Source organism: Cinclus cinclus, chromosome 27 (assembly GCF_963662255.1).
Source record: "Cinclus cinclus chromosome 27, bCinCin1.1, whole genome shotgun sequence".
NCBI classification, from domain to species: domain Eukaryota; kingdom Metazoa; phylum Chordata; class Aves; order Passeriformes; family Cinclidae; genus Cinclus; species Cinclus cinclus.
The window spans coordinates 5,630,184-5,647,385 of NC_085072.1; the positions used below are offsets into that span (position 1 = coordinate 5,630,184).

A 17,202-nucleotide genomic window follows, 5' to 3' on the forward strand; every position below is an offset into this window, starting at 1 on the left:
CTAAGGTTGGGAAGAGAAGCAGACACAATCTGGGAAAGAACAAGTAGGATTTAGGCAGAAAAAGGCACAAAACAAGAGGGGAACCTCTGCTGGGCAGGGAATAGAGGTTTATTCATCTGTTTCCTCCAGAAACTTGGGGCTGGTTTTGAAAAAAAACAAACAAAATCAAACCTAAAAATATTTGAATTCAGCCATTTCCAGCACAATGAGATATAACTTTATGAGTCAACTTGTCCTTCTTGTGTTTTCAGCACCCTTTAGCCCAACACAAATGGCCCACAGGAGGCAGGGCTTGATACCAGAGGGAATTGCAGGGTTTATTTAGGATGAATAATGTTTCAAGGAGGGGAAAAGTACCCCAACACCTACTCCAGGGACTGTCTGTACACATGGACACGAGACAAGGTCAGTGGAGATGTTACAGGGGGAGCTGGGGAGGATCAGAACCAGCTCCTGGGGGATGGAGATGTCCCAGCCCCGGGCACTGGAGACACGGCGTGGTGGGGACGGGCTGGAGGGACACACAGGGCACAGCGAGGTCCTTTTAGAGGATGGAGGGGACGGGGGAGCAGGGGCGCTGCAGGGAGCAGGGGGAGCTGCAGCGGGATGCCAGCGGAGCCAGCCCCACCGCGGGTCCTGCCACACCATCTATGCTGCTCAGGCTCCGTGATTTTCCATAGCCTCGGTGAAGAAAACAGACAGGTTAGAGCCGAGCAGCCTCCTGCCCAAGGCTCGGGAAGCTGAGAGCACCCACACCCCGAGTAACCCCCTACAAAAATTCAGGAAGGGCTTTCTGAGGACAGCCAGGCTCCCCTGGATCCTCCAGCCCTTCCCACTCCCTACATCGAGCGGCACCGGCCAAATCCAGGACTCTAAAGTCATCAATGAGGAGACCAAATTGCTCTTGTGGAATGTTGGGTTCTGTTTCCCACATTGCTCTGAATGAGGAATGAGTCTGGGGATTTTGTGGGCTGAAGCAGACGGGGAAAAGCGGCAGAACTCAAACAAATCTGGGATTTGGAAGGAGTGATTCCCCCCAGCTCTGGTTTTTACACCCCTGTAGTAGTGAACTGCTGCTGACACCTTTCTGTGTGGAAAGGAGCAGGTAGACTTGCTCATTATTTTCCATAGGGAATTGCATTCAAGAGCAAATATTTCTATTTCTTTAAGCATGGGAACCCTTCACACTCTCCCAAGGAGCCAGGAATTTCTCTAGCTTTTATTGAAGAAGCAACAGCCAGAGGAAATGTTCTCACAGGTCAAAAGCCCACTTTTCTTGCTGGAAAGACACAAAGTCTTTGCACTGAAAATTGGATTTTTAGGTCCACAAAGTACCACTGCTAAGGATGAGTCTGTTCCCAGGATCTGGTGCCAAAATATGGAAAATTAATGATGGTCCCAGCTGCGATGAGCCCAACGTCCCAGCTCCTGGATCTTCCCTGAGAGCACCCGGGGGAGCAAACCCAGCCAAGCCTGAGCCTTCCCAAGGCACCAGCGAGTTCCAGGGAAAGCAAGACATGGAAGCAGCGTGTGTGTGGGGGAGCAGAGGGAGGCAACTCCTGACAGCAGAAAAACAAGGTGATGGATGGCCCCTTCAGCAGTGCCAGACTGGGAACCCCTCCCTGTGTCCCACCTCGGGAGCTCCTGGCACATCTTTGGGTTCTGCTTTGCTGGTGCTGGTTTGGGCTTGGATCAGGGATCAAGGCTCACAGCAGAGCAGTCACAGCATGACCCTCACACCCCCCTGGGATGCTGAGACAGGAACATCCCCTGGGAAAGGCTCCAGAGCGCTACCTCTGCAAATCTGGGGGTTGTCCCCTTTTGACATTTTTTTCCCAGCCCCAGCAGACAGCGGGGATTCTTCAACATCTCTCCACCAAAGGAGACACAGCCTCTCCAGCTGTGAAGCAGAGGCAGGTCCAGGGGACAGAGGGACACCTGCCCAAACCTGTTGCTGACTCCAGCAAAGCTTTTCCCCTCCCTGCAGTGGCAGCAGGAACAGAAGCAGGCCTGAGGAGAAGAGCAATTTCCTTATTCACTCCTTGGCACGGATCCACACAGCGAGCGAGGAGGGAAGCGAGCACAGCCCTGAGCTGGGAGCAGCTGGGAGCTTCCCACCCACAGCAGCTGATGCAAAGACCACCCTGCTCCCCACAACACTCCCCAAAAAACTGCACCCTTGCTGTTTTGCCCTTGTGAGGCCCTTTGGAGAGCTCATGCGTTTCCCTGGCACCCTGAGCCGTGTGTGGGAAGCAGCCACGCTGAGATCCCAGCGCTCCCTGAAGTTTGGGGCAAGCCTGGATCCAGCACCCAAACAGCAGCAGCTTGGCAGGAAGTGTGACGGGGTTGGGGATGGCTGGGAGCAGCGATGCAGGGCCCTGCTGATGGGGTTTATGGGGATGATCTCTGCCTCTCGCTCCAAACTCTGAATAGAAAAGGGTGCAAACAGGTAGAGAAACGGGGGCAAAATCACACTTCTCACTCTGATTAAGCCCCAAGCATCACATTTTGGGACAGAAGGTCATAAAGATGTTTGATTTCCCCAGAGACCCTGTGAAATGGGATGCCAGCTCTTCATTTTCTCCATCTTTATCCCAAGCCACACTTGCAGGAGCACCTGGGAAGGAACTCAAGACAGTCCCTCAAGGCTGTCAAGGTTTCCCACCACAGAGTGAAGGCACAAGGGGGTTGTGCTCTGCTAATTGCCACAGCTGATAAACAAAGTTGGTGTCCCAGTAACTCGCCCTGGGCTACCCACAGTCACTGGGATTGCTTTAGGAACAGGCTCGCTGCCCAGAAAAGAGCTTTGTGTGCCTCCCCCCCCCGGGGGCTCCTCCCGGAGCGTGGCACTGCTCAGCTCGGCTCTGAGCACTTGAGCAGGCACAGGGGCGAGCTGGGGGCAGATGGGATGGGGTAAAGCAGAGAGACAGCAAAGCCCAGGAGAGCCCTGTTGTTGGTGACACAGGAAATAAATAAATAAAAAAAATTTGCAGGTCCCCATGCAAATGTGGGCTGGCCCTCAGCCCCCCCCAAGCCAGGCAGCTCCAGGGGATGCTCCCGTGAGCATTCCCAGCTTGATCCCATCCCATCCCACATGCTCAGGCCATGTCAGAGTCATGGCCCTGCACTGACAGCAAGGGGCAGAGTGAAAATCAGCTGCACGATGTTCTGCAGAGCCAAAATTACTGCTGTGCCATGCTAATAAATGTGCTGATAAAGGAGGTGGGGATTTTTAAGAGACACACAGATGTGACATTTGGGGACATGGTTCCTCACATTTGGGGACAGCTGCGGGAAGATTTGGCTTGTTGAGCTCTTTTCCCAGGTGATTCCATGGTTCCATCCTAACCAGTCTCACTGGCTGGACTCACCCTGCTCCTCCATCCCAGCAGAGGACAGAGCTTTTGTGCCAAAACAGCCCCGTGCCAAGGTGTCTGCATCCAGCAGGACACATTTTTGGGAACTGCTGAGCAGAACCCCAGTGCTGAGGGGAGATAAAGGGTCTGAAACCATCCCTGGAAGCCAGGGATGCAAAACAATCCCACTGGAGGCAGCCACAGGACCAAGAAACACAATCCACAGAGGAATCCACAGCAATCCAGCTCAATCTGCTCCAGGCTCAGGTCCAAGGGCAGGAGTAGCTCATCTCTCCGAGCTGCCCCAACAAGAACAACTCCTGGAGCTGGGGTTAAATCACAATGGATGAGGAGATCTGCAGCTTATTCCCAAACCAGCTCCCTCTCCTGATTTCCACAGCTTGTACAGACACCAGTACCTGTCCCAGGATCTGACAGATGGCCATCAGAGAGTCGGGCTCAGAACCAAGCTCATCTCAATTTGCAGAGCTGCCAGCATCCCAGTACCAGAACAAACAGCCTCAGCAGGAGATAAATCAAGCCCAGGGGAGGAGGTGCCTCTGCGGCTCCCAGTGGATTTTGGCTGGAGGCTGCTTCACCCCTTGGTCACTTTGGTCACCTCTGGTCATCTCTGGTCACCCCTGGCCATACTGGAGCATTTCACTAGGCCAGCCCTGACCTCCCAGGACAGCCTCCCACCCATCTGTCCCGCAGCCCAAACAGGACACAGGTACTGAGATTCCCTCTTCCCAAAAGCAACTGGAGCATCACTGGAGCCCCTCTGGACACCAGATCCAGCTTTCTCCAGGTGCAACATCATTCCAGCAACATGGGGATGAGTGAGCTGCACACACCTTCTGTTTTAAAGTGTAAAAGGCACTCTGAAATTTGCAGGGAAAACACCAGAACACCCCAAGAACAATCACCACAGTGCCCTTTTAAAGAGCTGCTGCTGCCGCCACACAAGGACAGAAATCTCCTGGTCTCCTTCAATCCAGTGATAGGATTTGGGAGTGGGTGAAAGCAGCTCAGGTTTCTCTTAGAGCTGCTCCACTTCTCCTGGCTTCAGTGGGACCAGATTGAAATTCTTCAGCTGAAGCCTGAATTCAGCATTTTCTAAGGAGGAAGATCAACATTGGCTTTCATGCGTCTCCTCCATCGCTTCCAGTCCAGCATTCCAGACTGGAGTGGGACTAAACCTGTCTCCCCTCTCCACATTAACAGGCATTAAGAAAAGAGACTAACTTCACAGGAAAAGGCACTTCCAGGGAAAAAACCTCAGGCATTCCAAGCAGATATTTGGTGGTACCCCAAGGATGAGCAAAGCTTTTCCTCTTTGTCCTCTTTCTGAGGTTGAGCAACAATGCCAAAGGGAATCCTTGATTTCCCAGGAGGAAACAACCAATTCACTTCTACTACTGATAAATGTGATTGCCTCAAACACCTCCCTGCATCCCATCCAGTCTGTGCCATCCCAAGCAGTTCCCAAAGTAACAAACCCTTGAGGCTCTCCAAAGCACCAACAGGTTTTGGGGAGCAGCTCCGAGATGCAGCACATCCTCCCTTCTCCTGCCTGGTCCTGGCTCCCAGAGAGCTCCCTGTGAGCTACGGGCATCACTTGGTACCAGGGAGGTAGAAGTAGGTCAGCTCTGCAGCTGCAGCATCCCACGCCACCCTGGACACACAAAACACTGCACAACTGGAAAACTGAGCTGTGCCCTGAGAGCTATCCCAGCAATCAAGGGTGCAGCTGGATTTTGGGGCGCTGGATTTACCCTCTCTGGGGCTGGAGTGATGGGAGACGGCAGAGGAGCAGACAAGTCTGGGACCAGGTTGAAGAAGATTTTGTTCTGTCATGGGAAGAAGAGTTTCTTGTTTTCCTGACTCATCTCCCCCTCAGTTTCCCATGGAAAACCTCAACACTTAGCACAGCTCCTGTTCCTAACCCAGAGGAGCCTTTCTGGCAGCCCAGAGCTGCTGGCAAGGCAGCACCTGACACATCACAGCTCCCCACGCTCCAACCCAATGAAAGCCACCGGAGGGGAGAGGAAGGGAAAAGCCTCTGGATTTTCTTTTTTTTTTTCCCTACTGAAAACCTTTTGGTCACCTTCAGTCGCAACCTCACCATATCCCCAGGAGAGATGTCCCACTCACACCAGCCAGACGTGAGTGGTTGAACCCCAGGGAGGGGCAGAGGTTGGAGCATTCTGTCCTCAGGGAGGTCAGCACAGGGTCACAGACCCCAAATGGGGACAACTGGGGAGGAGAAAACAAAATGTGGAGCCAGCACGGAGAGATGTGTTGGACAGAGGTGAAGCAGATGGAGAGGCAGGAAGACATGGATTTGGGGAGCAGAGAACAGCCAGGCAGGTGGATGGAGATGAACCAGTCTTGGATCGGCCCAACAAAACTCAGCCTCCACCTCTCCCTCCCTGCCCAACTCCTGCTCACACCTCCAGCCATACCTTTCTGGATGCCTCCATCTGCTGCACAGAAGTCCCCCGTGGCCAGCAGGAAGCACGTGGAGGATTTCTTGTTCTTGTCCCGGGTGCTGGAGCGCCGCATCGGCCGCTTCTCCTCGTCCGTCGGGGACAGCGGCTGCTCCTCGTCCGACAGCACCACGTTGGCCTCACCGTTCTGCTTGGAGTCTGCAAGGAGGTGGCAGAGACCCATCAGCAGCTGACAAACCTACAGGAGAAAGTGCTCAGGGTGGCCAGAAGGGGTTGGTCAGACCACATAAAGAAGCAGAAGAGCAGGTTGCAGATGGCCCAGAGCAACACCCACCAGTTCAGGTGTTGATCCCAGCCTGGTCATGCTCATTTAGAGCAGCCAGGGGAGCAGGACCAAGACAGGAGAATTCCAAGCAGATCTAGCCCTGCTGAGGGTTATAAAACCTGCATGAAACCAAAGCTGGGGATGAAACACCCCAGGATTTTGAGATCCACCCACCTAATTGGAGGGAATTAGCTCTCCAAAATTCACACTGCTGAGGAACGGGCTGCTCGGGGTAGTGGGAAGTGCTAATTTATGTCCCCTGGCTGCCTGGTTCGTTGGCTGAGAGGATGTTCTGCCACGTGAGGGCCTGGCCTGAGCTCCTGGCTCTAACTGCTCCCTGCTGCCAGGGCTCCTGGGGCAGATGGGATTCACAGGCATGTGGGAAAAGGAGATTTATAAAGGAAAAGAGCTGTTTGGGGCACCCAGGGCTCCCTGTTTTCCCAGCATGGGAAGGCCCATCACTGTTAAACATGTGTGGCCAGATGTGCAGCTGCCCAGAGCTGACCTCAGTGTTGGTGCAGGACACAGCCCCACCATGGTGCCTCCTGTTCCTGACACCCCGGGGGTGCCACTGGCAGCAAACCAAGACAAAAGGGACAGAGCAGCCACCATGGCCAGCACTGACAATGGGGCAGGGCTTGCACAGACCCCCAGAGATAGCCCAAGGGTTATCCCCCACGGCTGGAGCTGTGCCTTCTCCTGATCCAAAGGAAGCACTGGCCAAACACCAAACTTCAGCTCAGTGTGTGAGATGAAAAAAATAAATATCCAGGGGTGGGTTTTGCTCAGGATTTGGTACAGCAGGGCAGGGATTCTGTCTACCAGCAGATGAATGAGGAGGTGGGGTCAAGCCCCAGAGAATGTCAATGGATTTATCAGTTTTGCTGAAGGTTACCCTGATTTATGGTGGGAGGAAGCAAAGGGAAAAGCTGTTCCAAGGGCATGACCAGGATAACATGGGAGCAGGGCGAGTCGCCTTACCTCTGTCACTGCAAGGGGGAGGTGGGTTAGGCAGGGACACCTTGAAACCCACCAAGGTGGCTTGATCTGTGTCATTAGGAGGGAAGGATATGGCCTTTGGGAAAGCAGGATGTGGCCTTCCCCCCCTGCTTGGATAGGGAACGTGACCTGCAGCGCCCTGGTCCTCCAGCACAGCCCCCAGCACCCTCACGCCTGAGGGGTCCAAGGTCTCAGCCAGCTGGAGCTGGGGGCCACAGCCTGCACCATCCCCAGGGACTCGGGGACACAGGACACCAAACTCATTGCCCTGGGTGCTCCTGGAGGTCTCCCCCTCCCTCGGCCCCACCTTTGGGGTCTCACCTGACCGTTTCCGCTCAGTCACCCCCTCCTCTACTGCCAAAGGGCAGGTGTCGCTCTGGGTGCTGTTCCGGGGGGAGTTTTCCTCAGATTTTCCATAGGTGGGGGAGTCCAGCGGTGCCGGACGGGGTATATGCTTTTTCTTCTTCTTTGGCAGCTTCTGCTTGGCCATGGCCAATGAATAGTACATCCCAAAGTTATTGACGATGACGGGCACGGGCATGGCGATGGTCAGCACCCCGGCCAGGGCACACAGGGCCCCCACCACCATCCCCGACCAGGTCTTGGGGTACATATCACCATAGCCCAGGGTCGTCATCGTGACCACGGCCCACCAGAACCCGATGGGGATGTTCTTAAAGTGAGTGTGGTCGCTCCCGGTTGGGTCGGACGTCTTGGCTCCGATCCGCTCGGCGTAGTAGATCATGGTGGCGAAAATCAAGACCCCCAAAGCGAGGAAGATGATGAGGAGCAGGAATTCATTGGTGCTGGCCCGGAGCGTGTGGCCCAGCACCCGGAGACCCACAAAGTGCCGCGTCAGCTTGAAGATCCGGAGGATGCGGACGAAGCGCACCACCCGTAGGAAGCCCAGCACGTCCCGGGCAGCTTTGGAGGACAGGCCACTGAGACCCACCTCCAGGTAGAAGGGCAAGATGGCCACGAAGTCAATGATGTTGAGCAGGTTTTTAATGAAGAGAAGCTTATCTGGGCAGCAAATGATGCGAACCAGGAACTCGAGTGTGAACCACAGCACGCAGACCCCTTCGATGTAGGTGAGGATGGGCTCCGTCTCCACTTTGTGCGTCAGCAGCACCGTCGTGGTGTTGCCAACCACCAGGGTCTCCGTCACGTTGACGTCGATGTTGAAGGCCTCGTGCGTCTCCAGGCAGAAGGTTGTGATGGAGACCAGGATGAAGAAAAGCGAGGCGAAAGCAACCACCTGCAAAAGTCAAAATTGCACAGGCTGTGAGCTGATGTGGGCCAACCTCTTCTGTTTGGAGGAGGTCAGAACACTCCAGATGCTGCCACCCACAGCCCCAAGACCAAGGGTGGAGAATGAGGAGGGAACCCTGGACCTCTCCCATGAGCTGACAGCAAACCTCAGTGCCTGGAGCCATCAGTCCAGGATCCCCACTTTGTCCAAGTGCTACAATCAGTATAGGAGAAGGCATGCTGGGCTCCAGCCAAGCCTGGACATGTGCCAGGAATGTGGGGATGAGGGAGAACTGGGACAGCCTGGGACTGGAGCAGTCTTCCAGTGGGAGCAGACATGAAAAGGGAATTTTGACAGGACAAATTCAAAGAGCTTTCCCCCACATTCACCACAAACCCCTCGAGATGCCGGGTTCACGCTGTTCACAACAGTGAGTTTTGGGGTTTGGATGTGTCAGAGACATCCTTTCAACCCCTCCCTGAGGGTCGGTGGTGGGTGATGTGCCCACAGGAGGTCCAGGACTGGGAGGGCAGGACGACGAGAGGAGCAGGCAGAGTTCAGCCTCCTGCTGATGTCTGGACCTGGTGACCCCCAGATGTTCCCATTTCTCTGCTCTGCCCAAGCAGGAAGACCACTGTCCTCTCCTTGTCACCTCCTCCCTTCTCCTCGCCTTGAATGTGAGTGAGGAGCGGCTGACAGCACACACTGGATGTCACAGCTGTGTCACAAACAGCACCTTGTTGTGCTCCTATCAATCCTGCTCAGCTCCCTCCCTCCTTCGTGGAAACCCCATTACCTGGAGCATCTGTTTCCAAGAGCCAACCCCCCACTAATAAAAAAGGCTTCAGAACAGAAAAACTCTTGTTCTACCTTCCTCCAGCACAAAAGCACGAGGTGCTTTCAGCTTCCTGGGAGCAGGTCCTACTGCAGCCCCTCTGCTGTACCTGCACCAAGCAGGATGAGACCTTTTGCTGTCAAAGGCACCCAAGCAGCTGCTCTTGGCAGAGCTGCACTGTGAGCCTGCTCCGGGCGAGAGCCGGGATCCTGGGCTGGAGTGAATCAGCAGCAGAGACAGCCTGAGTCACGCTGGAGAAACACCCGACCCCGGACACCAGCAGTGCTGTGCCGGCAGCCCTGAGCCTGCCAGGAGCACCCTGGAGGGATGTCCCCAAGGGCAGGCCAGTGTGGGTCTGCAACAGAGAGAATCAGCCCCGCAGGAGTTTGGTGTGAAGTTTAAATCAGGCATTAAATGATGGAGAAACCCCTGGAAGATGATTCTCCTGCCCAGTGGGAGACTCCTGCTTGGGAATGGAATGAGATGATCCTCACCCCTCAATCAGACCCCTTTGGATCACGCATGGGGATTCAGCTCTGAAGGCTCATCAGTCATGTGCAATCTGGGAAACAAATCCAAGAGAACTGGGATCTTAAAACAAGGCCAGCTTAACCAGATAAGTGTCTCTACACAGTGGTAGCACAGCCAAAATAATCCGCTTTTCAGCTGAGGGCTGAGTCACGTTCCTGAGCTTCCCTGGATGGGGAATCTTGGGAAAACCTGAAGAGTAAAAATTTAGACTTAAAGCAAAGTAGACAGAAAAAAAATTCCCCAGGAAGGGAGTGAGACTATTCAAATACTTGAATAATGAAGCAGCCCTGCAGCTTGGTGTGAGGTGAGACCTGATTCAGCCCAAGGAGCAAAATTAGTCTTTAAAAATAGAAGAGTTGGGTTCACAAACAGTGCCAACCATCGTGTCCTTCCAGAGTGCTGCTCCAGTTCTGTGACTGACCCAAGATGTCTCACCTCAGCTTCAACCTCTGCTCCAAGCTTAAGTGCTTTCTCAAAAATGCCTTTGAAATAAAATAAAATCTGTGTATATACCTAGTACTTCCAGTGCACACCAGAACTCCCACCAAACCAGTCCTCCAGAACCTGCTGATGTCCTACACAATCTTGAACTGCACTCAACAGCTTGAGTATGGGTGCTCCCAAAAATTCCGTGACCCTACAGAGGATCACTAGCCTGAAAATCCCCATGAAAGTGAGGTCAGGACTCTCCAAGTTTGGCTGCAAAGGGAAAAAATAATGAGCAGCTGCATCTAAGACGAGTTTGGACGTAGAGGTAAATTCACAGCCAGGGCAGTTTCCCATGGGGAGGAAAGGTGTTAAGGTTCAGCTGGGACAGCAGTTGCACCAGGGACCAAATACTCCCTGAGTGGACTGGATTGAGGAGCCAGGGACCCCATGGCCATCGATGGTGCACGGAAAATGGGCTGAAACATGGGAGAGATTTCTTAGCATGTGCTCACACAGTTGCCAGCTCAGGAGAAGTGTTGGAGGGATAGAAAGATGGAATAACAAGGAGCCAACTGAGTCAGGGCCCGAGGGGCTGCTCCACGGAGAGGAGGAGCAAGGACCAGAGAAATTCAGCTCTTGGGACTCTTAGTCACAGCTGCCACACAGAGAGGGAGAGACTTTACATGGACAGCCTGGGACTGCTGCTTCCCAAGGTTTGACAACATGCTGTTCAGCTTCTCCAGCACGTTCCAGAGCCAGCAGCACCCCTTTGGCTCTGGCAAGAAAGGGGGAGATCCAAAATGGGGTATTGAAGAAATCCCAACCACCACAAGCCTCATCCACCACAAAAGCCAGGGCAGCACCAGGAATGCTGTGCCCACAGAGATAGATGCTCATGAATCCTGCAGCATCCCAGCGCTGGATGGGGACTCCAGCCAGGAGCTGGGTGCACTCCCTTGGGCTGGTTGCATTGCTCTGTGCCTCAGTTTCCCCTCTTGCCAGAGCAGTTCTCCTAAGTGATGGCAAAACTATACCAGTCTTTTTTCCTGTTGCCTCTGGAAGTTGATCGTTCCCATGGCACTGCTGAGCCGAACATTTATCTAGAACAGTGAGAAGGAAGCAGGGAGATCCCAGTACAAACTGGTCCCACTCCAGCCCCAGCTGGGCCTCAATCACAACCATCTCTGCTCCCTCCAATACATTCCTCCTGCTAAAGCCTTCCAGGGACAGCACAGCACACAGGAAAAACAGAACCAAATAACACCACGGGGAAAAAAATGAGTTGAATTATTGTGCTTGGGTTTATTTTTAATTTTGTTTAATTTTTTTATTTGGAGCTTTACACCACTCAGAGCATCTCTCCAGGGTGAAGAGCCCTCAGAGATGGGCAAAGGAGGGGGTACCCTTTTAAAATGGGTTCAGCTCTTGCTGCCCGAGCATTCTCTGTGTGTGTGTGTGTGTGTGTGTGTGTGTGTGTGTGTGTATGTTGCTCTAACTCGCTGCAAAAACACCTCCTTGCCAAGCTGACCCCTGCCCCGCACACTGCTCGTGGGTGTGAAATGCCTGCAGAATTTCTTACCATCGATGGGGCTTTTTTACACCTCTAAAAGCATCCAGAATTCATCTCGATCCCAACTGCCTGCCTGTGTGTGTGAGGCAGATTTATACATTGGGCGTGCCAGGGGCTGGGTGGGTACAGGTGGGTACCGGGGGTCGGTGGGCAGCACTTTGGGGATGATCCACGAGGAACTGGGAGATGAGACACATGCGCAGAGCCGGGAGCCCGCAGACACACCTGGTCTGGGGGGACACGTCCCGGGCACATCGGTACCCGTGGGTAGGGACTGCCTGCCTGCCCAGGGAGGGTGGTGGGATCTGTGGGGTGGGGATGAGCTCACGTGGGCTCACACACGGTACCGGGGCCACGCGTGGTGAGGGGGCTGTGGGACCGTGTCTGGGGTGTGCTGGCTCCGTGTGCTGCGGGGGTGGCCCCAGAGGGGACAGCGGTCACGGGGTGTCCTTTGGGGCTGCAGTTCCTACACATGAGGAGCATGAGCTGCTTGGGGACAAGCACGAGGATCCCGTTTGCTGCGGGACCTGACCCCCAGCCCTGACCTCCATTCCAAAGCTGGGCTGGTAAATGTGGGTTTTGGCATCGTGCAGCCCAGCAAGAGGAACCCAAACATCCTATCCTAGAGCATCCTGAAACTCTGCCAGGAGTCAGTCCTGCCAAGGATAATCCCTCATCGCCGTGTGCCCAGGAGGTGCCCAGGATGCACTCAAGGGTGCAGAGGGGACAGGGATTGTGCTTGGCCACAGTTTCAGCCCAGCTCTCCCAGATGTGATGTGTTGGGAGGGGATTGGGAGACAATGGAAAAGATGTCCTGTAGGATGGGAGATGGCTCACATGTCCCACAGTAGGAGTGGGACAGTTATGGGGGGGCCTCATGTAACCCACCAGGAAAGTCAGTCTCGGGGATGGGGAGGTGAAGACACAGCCCCAGTACAGCCCCAGACCAGCCCCACCACGGCCCCAGCACGGCCCCATCCCCGCTCCCCACGGGCACGTTTTGGGAGCTTACCCTCGCTGCCTTGGACGAGTAGGGATCCTCAAAGAGCGCCCACATCTTGGGCTGCCAGTTCCGGCAGCAGCCACCTCCTCCAGCAGCCCCCGCCGCCCCTGGGGGCCTGTCATCCATGCCCAGGCGCTGAAGGGCCATCTCCCTACCCCCTTCCTCTTCAGGCTCCTCTCCAGCAGCCCCTCCACCAGGCTCGGGACTCTCAAAGATGTCCAGGGCCTCTTCGGCGTCGCGGTGCTGGCGGTAGGTCATCCAGCAGCAGGGCTCCACGTCGGTCTCGTCGATGCCCCAGTAGGTGAGCTCCTCCTCGAAGAGGGGCCCGCAGATGTCCGCAGGGCAGTGCAGCTTCCCGGTGCGGTAGTAGTTGAGCACGTAGGAGAAGATCCCGGGGTGGCGGTCGAAGAAGAACTCGTTGCTTTTACCATCAAAGTCAAAGTTGCTCTGGGCATCGGGGTCAGCCAGCCAGGCCAGGCGGGTGCCCGGCAGAGTCCGTAGGGTGCTTTTGTAGGTCTCATGCCGGGTGCCACCTACATTGATGGTGATCTTGTCCGACTCTTCCCCTTTGCCCATCTCTTCCTTCAGGCATGTTTTGGAGGGTGGTTTGTTCCCAGACTTGCGTCCACGGTAGGAGGAGACACACACCGAGCTGATCATAGATTTCGGTGGATGGGAGATGCTCACAGCGTGCACCCTTCCTCCGGGAGAGGAGCTGGGGTTCAGCGAAGGCGGGAGGGGAGGACAGAGATGGGACTGGGGAGGGGAAAAGGGGGGGCTCAGGCTTGGCTCTGGCCTCGGGGGGAGCAAGCTGGAGCCGCGCCGGACACCGCCGGCTGCTGGGGGACAGCAGGGGAGGCTGCAACCTCCACCCCCTCCAAAGCCACCCCCCCCAAATAAAACCGCCCTAAACCGGGAGCCAGCCCAGCCCTGCCGGGCAGCAACAAGTGCGGGATGGAGGGGGCCGGGAGCGGGCGGGGGAGTGCGGCAGCCGGGGGGGGATGCGGGCCCGGCCGGGAGGACGCTGGGGAAGGGATGGGGGGATGCTGAGCCCGGCCGGGCGGTGTGTCCCCCCCTCCCGGTACCTGCAGCGCCAGGCGCGGGGGGGCCCCGCCGCCCGCCCCTCCCGCTCCGGCGGCTCCGCGCTCCCTCCGCCCCCCCCCCGGGCCGGGCTCGGCCAGGCGGCGGCGGCCGGGGGGCTCTTCCCCGGTTCCCGGCGGAGAGAAGGGGGGATGGATGCGCCCTCTCCGCCCCCCCTCCCTCTCTCCCTCTCCGGGGGTCCCCGTTCACGCCTGCCCGGCCCGGGGGGGGCCTGTTGCTCCCCGGCGGTGCCTCCCCGCGGGGCTCGGTGCGAGGGAGGCGGCGGGAGCGGCTGCGGGGTTCGGCGGGGCTTTTATAGGGCTGGGAGCGAGCGGTGGGGTTACGGGAACCGGCGCCGCCCCGCCGGGGGGCCGGGGACCCCCCGGCCCAGCGCCCAGCCCCGCAGCCCGCCCGGTGCCCCCCCCGCCGCTGCCCTCCCTCTCATCCCCGCATCCATCCCCTCCCTCCATCCTCCCATCCCTCCATCCATCCATCCCTTCGTCCCCTCCACCTCCAACACAACCCTCCGCCTACCCCCTGCTCCCCCGCACCCCCCGGCACCGGCTCACCTCCCCGCGGGGCCCGACGTGCCGGTGAGGGTCTCGGGGGGTCGGTGTCAGCGAGGAGTGAACCCCGGACACCCCAGCTCCTCTTCGCGCCGGAGGGGAAATGCAGCCCAGAGCTGCCTGCGGATCTGGAGCCAGCTCTTGGCAGAGGCTCCCGCAGATCCCATCCCTCCCTGGCTCGCAATCCCTCGCTCACCGAGAGGTCAGGAGGGACCGACCCCGGGGCCGGTGGGGAGCTGGGAGGCTGCACTCAGACCTGACCCCCCTCCCCTCCCACCACCCTCCCTGAGCATCTCTCCGCCCTGTTTCTGCTCCTGCGTGTGAGATGCCCCTTTCCTGCAGCGCCTTCCGGGGCTCGGGGTACCAACCACCCCAGCCCCCGGGGCCTTTCCCCTCAGCCCCCTTCCTTGGGGGCTCCGATCCCCCGGAATGCCGGTGATGCTCAGCCCCAGCTCCTGGGGCTGGGGAGGAGGTGAAGAGCTTGTGCCCCAGGGCCAAAGCTGTCACCCAGGTGAAGACCTGAGGAACTCATCCTGCCAGCACTGCTTACTTCTGCACTGCCACTGCTGGTGCTGCTGCACGGAGGGGGCTGGGGGATGTTTTTGGGGTCATAGAAGGGATCCAAGCCCAGCACAGACCTGTTACTGGGGTGGGGGTCTCATCCAGGAGGGTCAGCACTTGGATAAGAGAGTTCTTGGTGCAGGGCAAGGGGACGTGTTCTGGGGGATGCTGCCTCAGCACCCCTCTCTGCACCCCCCCCCTGGCTGTGTGGTGCATTTTCACCCCACTAGGGCCCCTCCTCACCCCCTGCCCAGCTTTGTCCCCTCAGTGAAGTGCCCCCAAAATCTGGGGGGCATTGGGGGTGGCTGGGGAAAACGCTCCACCCAAGAAAATCCACGAGGCACAAGAGCCACGCTCGAATCTTACCACCAAGAAAGCCCTGCTCCAGCTGTGACTGCAACTCCACAGCTTCCAGGGCCGGATCCCGAGCGGGCGGAGGCTGGCGGAGCTCCACACCCAAACCACCCGGAGCTGCACCAGCGGGAGAGCCTGGAGCCCGAGGGAAAACCGTGCTGGAAAAATCGAGCCTTGCATCACCGGCCAGGCATCGCAGCTCAGCTCCTCATCGTCGTAATGCGAGTTTGGCCAGGAGGAAGGAATGCTGAGACCTGATGCTAATATTTTATCTGTCGACTTTCATCCCGCCAGGAAGAGCTTCGTGCACCCAAGCGCGGCCGCTCCTGGGTGGGAGGAGGTGGCCAAGCAGACAAATGAGTTGTTTCTGGGGAAGGAAGGGATCTTTTAGCCAGCAACACCCGCCCAAAGCTGTCTGCTCTCTAAATATGCCTTCTGATTTTTAATGTCCATGGGAAAAAAAAAAAAAAAAGAAGAAGAAAATAGAGGGAAGAGAGGAAATGGAAAGAGCTGGATGAATGAAGGGCTTTTTGGATCAAGAAGGAGTTACTTCTGCAGGGATGTCCTGCAAGGCTTAAGCCATCTCATATAACATCCAGACAAAGGATGGAATGAAGAGCAGGACCTGGGAGATCTCAGGGAGGATCAGCTCTAAACTGGAAAGCCTTGGGTGGATCCTGAGGACATGGTAAGGGGTCTCTGGGTCCCCTCCCACCCATGATCTCTTCCTGTTACCCAGCACAGCACCCTGAGCCTGGCCCATGGTCCAGCACATCAGACACATCCCCAGAGGTGGGGAGAGACCAGCACAGGATGCTCAGGGGGCTCAGTGGCCTCAGAGAGAGGTTGGGAACACGCTGCGATGCCTCAAGGTGTCTGTCCATGGAAGGACAGAGGAGGAGGGTGGACTGCAGCAGTTTGGACTGCAGCAGTTTAGGGAGAGACAATCCTGCTCTGGTGTAGAAATGGCCAAACCAACCTCTCCAGGTCCTTCCAGCCCAGAATCTTGTTAATGAAAGCCGTGTTGTCCTCAGGAACACCTGGATGCTTCAAACAAGGTCTCTGCCCTCATGTTTTTGGTGGGACAGATTCATCTCCAATCCCCAGTGTGTGGTCCCCAAGAAATCTTTCTAGACTCTCTGCTGGAGGTGGGTCTCCCCCCAAAAAAATCTGTCACAGGCTCTGTCTCTGCTCTCTGTCTCTGCTCTCTGCCTCTGCCAGGGGAATTTTTTTTTTATTTTTTTTTTTGCTACAATTACTCATTTTAGCAGCGGACAGAGTCTGCAGCCCCATCCCTGCATGAGCTCAGCCTGGAAGGGGAGCTCACACATCCCCTGACTCCGGGGTGGGGAGCGCTCCCCGAATTCCTGGCGGGGCGGTGTGTGCCATGCTCTGTCACACAGTGCCACCTCGTGTCCTGCGCCCCGCCTGGGGCTCCGCCAGGGACAACACGGGCGCCGGAGCGTGCCGGGGTCTGGGGAGAATCTGGCTCCATCCGCGGCATCGCTGGCGCAATTTCGCTCCATAAAAGCGACTTGGGAACGGGAGGGGGCTGGGCTGGAGTGGGGACAGCGGTGGTGGGGATTGTCTGGCTTTGGAATGAGCGAGAGCGGTTCGTGAGGAGGTGCTGTGCCTCGGTTTCCCTGTCTTTAAGCATCAGGACGTCCTTTCCCTTTCCGAGGTGCTCAGGGAATCGCTGCAGATGTTGCTGTAGCAGCTCCACCTCGTGTCCGATCCCATCTCGTGCCCGTAGCTTGGTCCAGAGCTGTTTTGAGATGGGACATCCAAAACCCACCCCCACATCTGACAGCAACATCCTTCACCTCCCACCAGGCTCTGAAACCTCTCTCCCTGTCACAGGAAGTTCAATACTTGTGGGGTTTTTAAAATA

At 56.6% G+C, this 17,202-nt stretch overlaps 1 protein-coding gene across 6 annotated transcripts; it reads right to left on the reverse strand.

Annotated features, from left to right (window-relative positions):
- Positions 1-544: 544 nt before the first annotated feature.
- KCNC4 (potassium voltage-gated channel subfamily C member 4) lies at positions 545-15,491 on the reverse strand. Of its 6 annotated transcripts, none has more exons than XM_062509505.1 (5): positions 15,324-15,491; positions 12,760-13,506; positions 7,452-8,388; positions 5,822-6,004; positions 545-681 (listed from the first exon to the last, which is right to left on the reverse strand). In XM_062509505.1, the coding sequence occupies exons 1-5, from the start codon at positions 15,489-15,491 to the stop codon at positions 545-547; spliced, it is 2,172 nt and encodes a 723-aa protein (XP_062365489.1). The 6 variants fall into 6 exon arrangements, with proteins under 6 accessions (XP_062365489.1, XP_062365490.1, XP_062365492.1 ...); XM_062509506.1 differs by lacking the exon at positions 15,324-15,491 and adding an exon at positions 6,811-6,847 and having other exon boundaries at positions 5,822-5,960; positions 7,457-8,388; positions 12,760-13,410; XM_062509508.1 differs by lacking the exon at positions 15,324-15,491 and having other exon boundaries at positions 5,822-5,933; positions 7,438-8,388; positions 12,760-13,410.
- Between the last annotated feature and the right edge of the window lie 1,711 nt (positions 15,492-17,202).

Bases quoted from the DNA above. Each gene is read 5' to 3' on its own strand.
- KCNC4 (XM_062509505.1), bottom strand. From the start codon at position 15,491: ATGCAAGGCTCGATTTTTCCAGCACGGTTTTCCCTCGGGCTCCAGGCT. The intron at 6,005-7,451 runs GTGAGACCCCAA...ACCTCCTTGCAG, and splicing joins GACTGAGCGGAAACGGTCAG to ACTCCAAGCAGAACGGTGAG. The intron at 682-5,821 runs GTATGGCTGGAG...TTCTTCACCGAG, and splicing joins AGATGGAGGCATCCAGAAAG to GCTATGGAAAATCACGGAGC.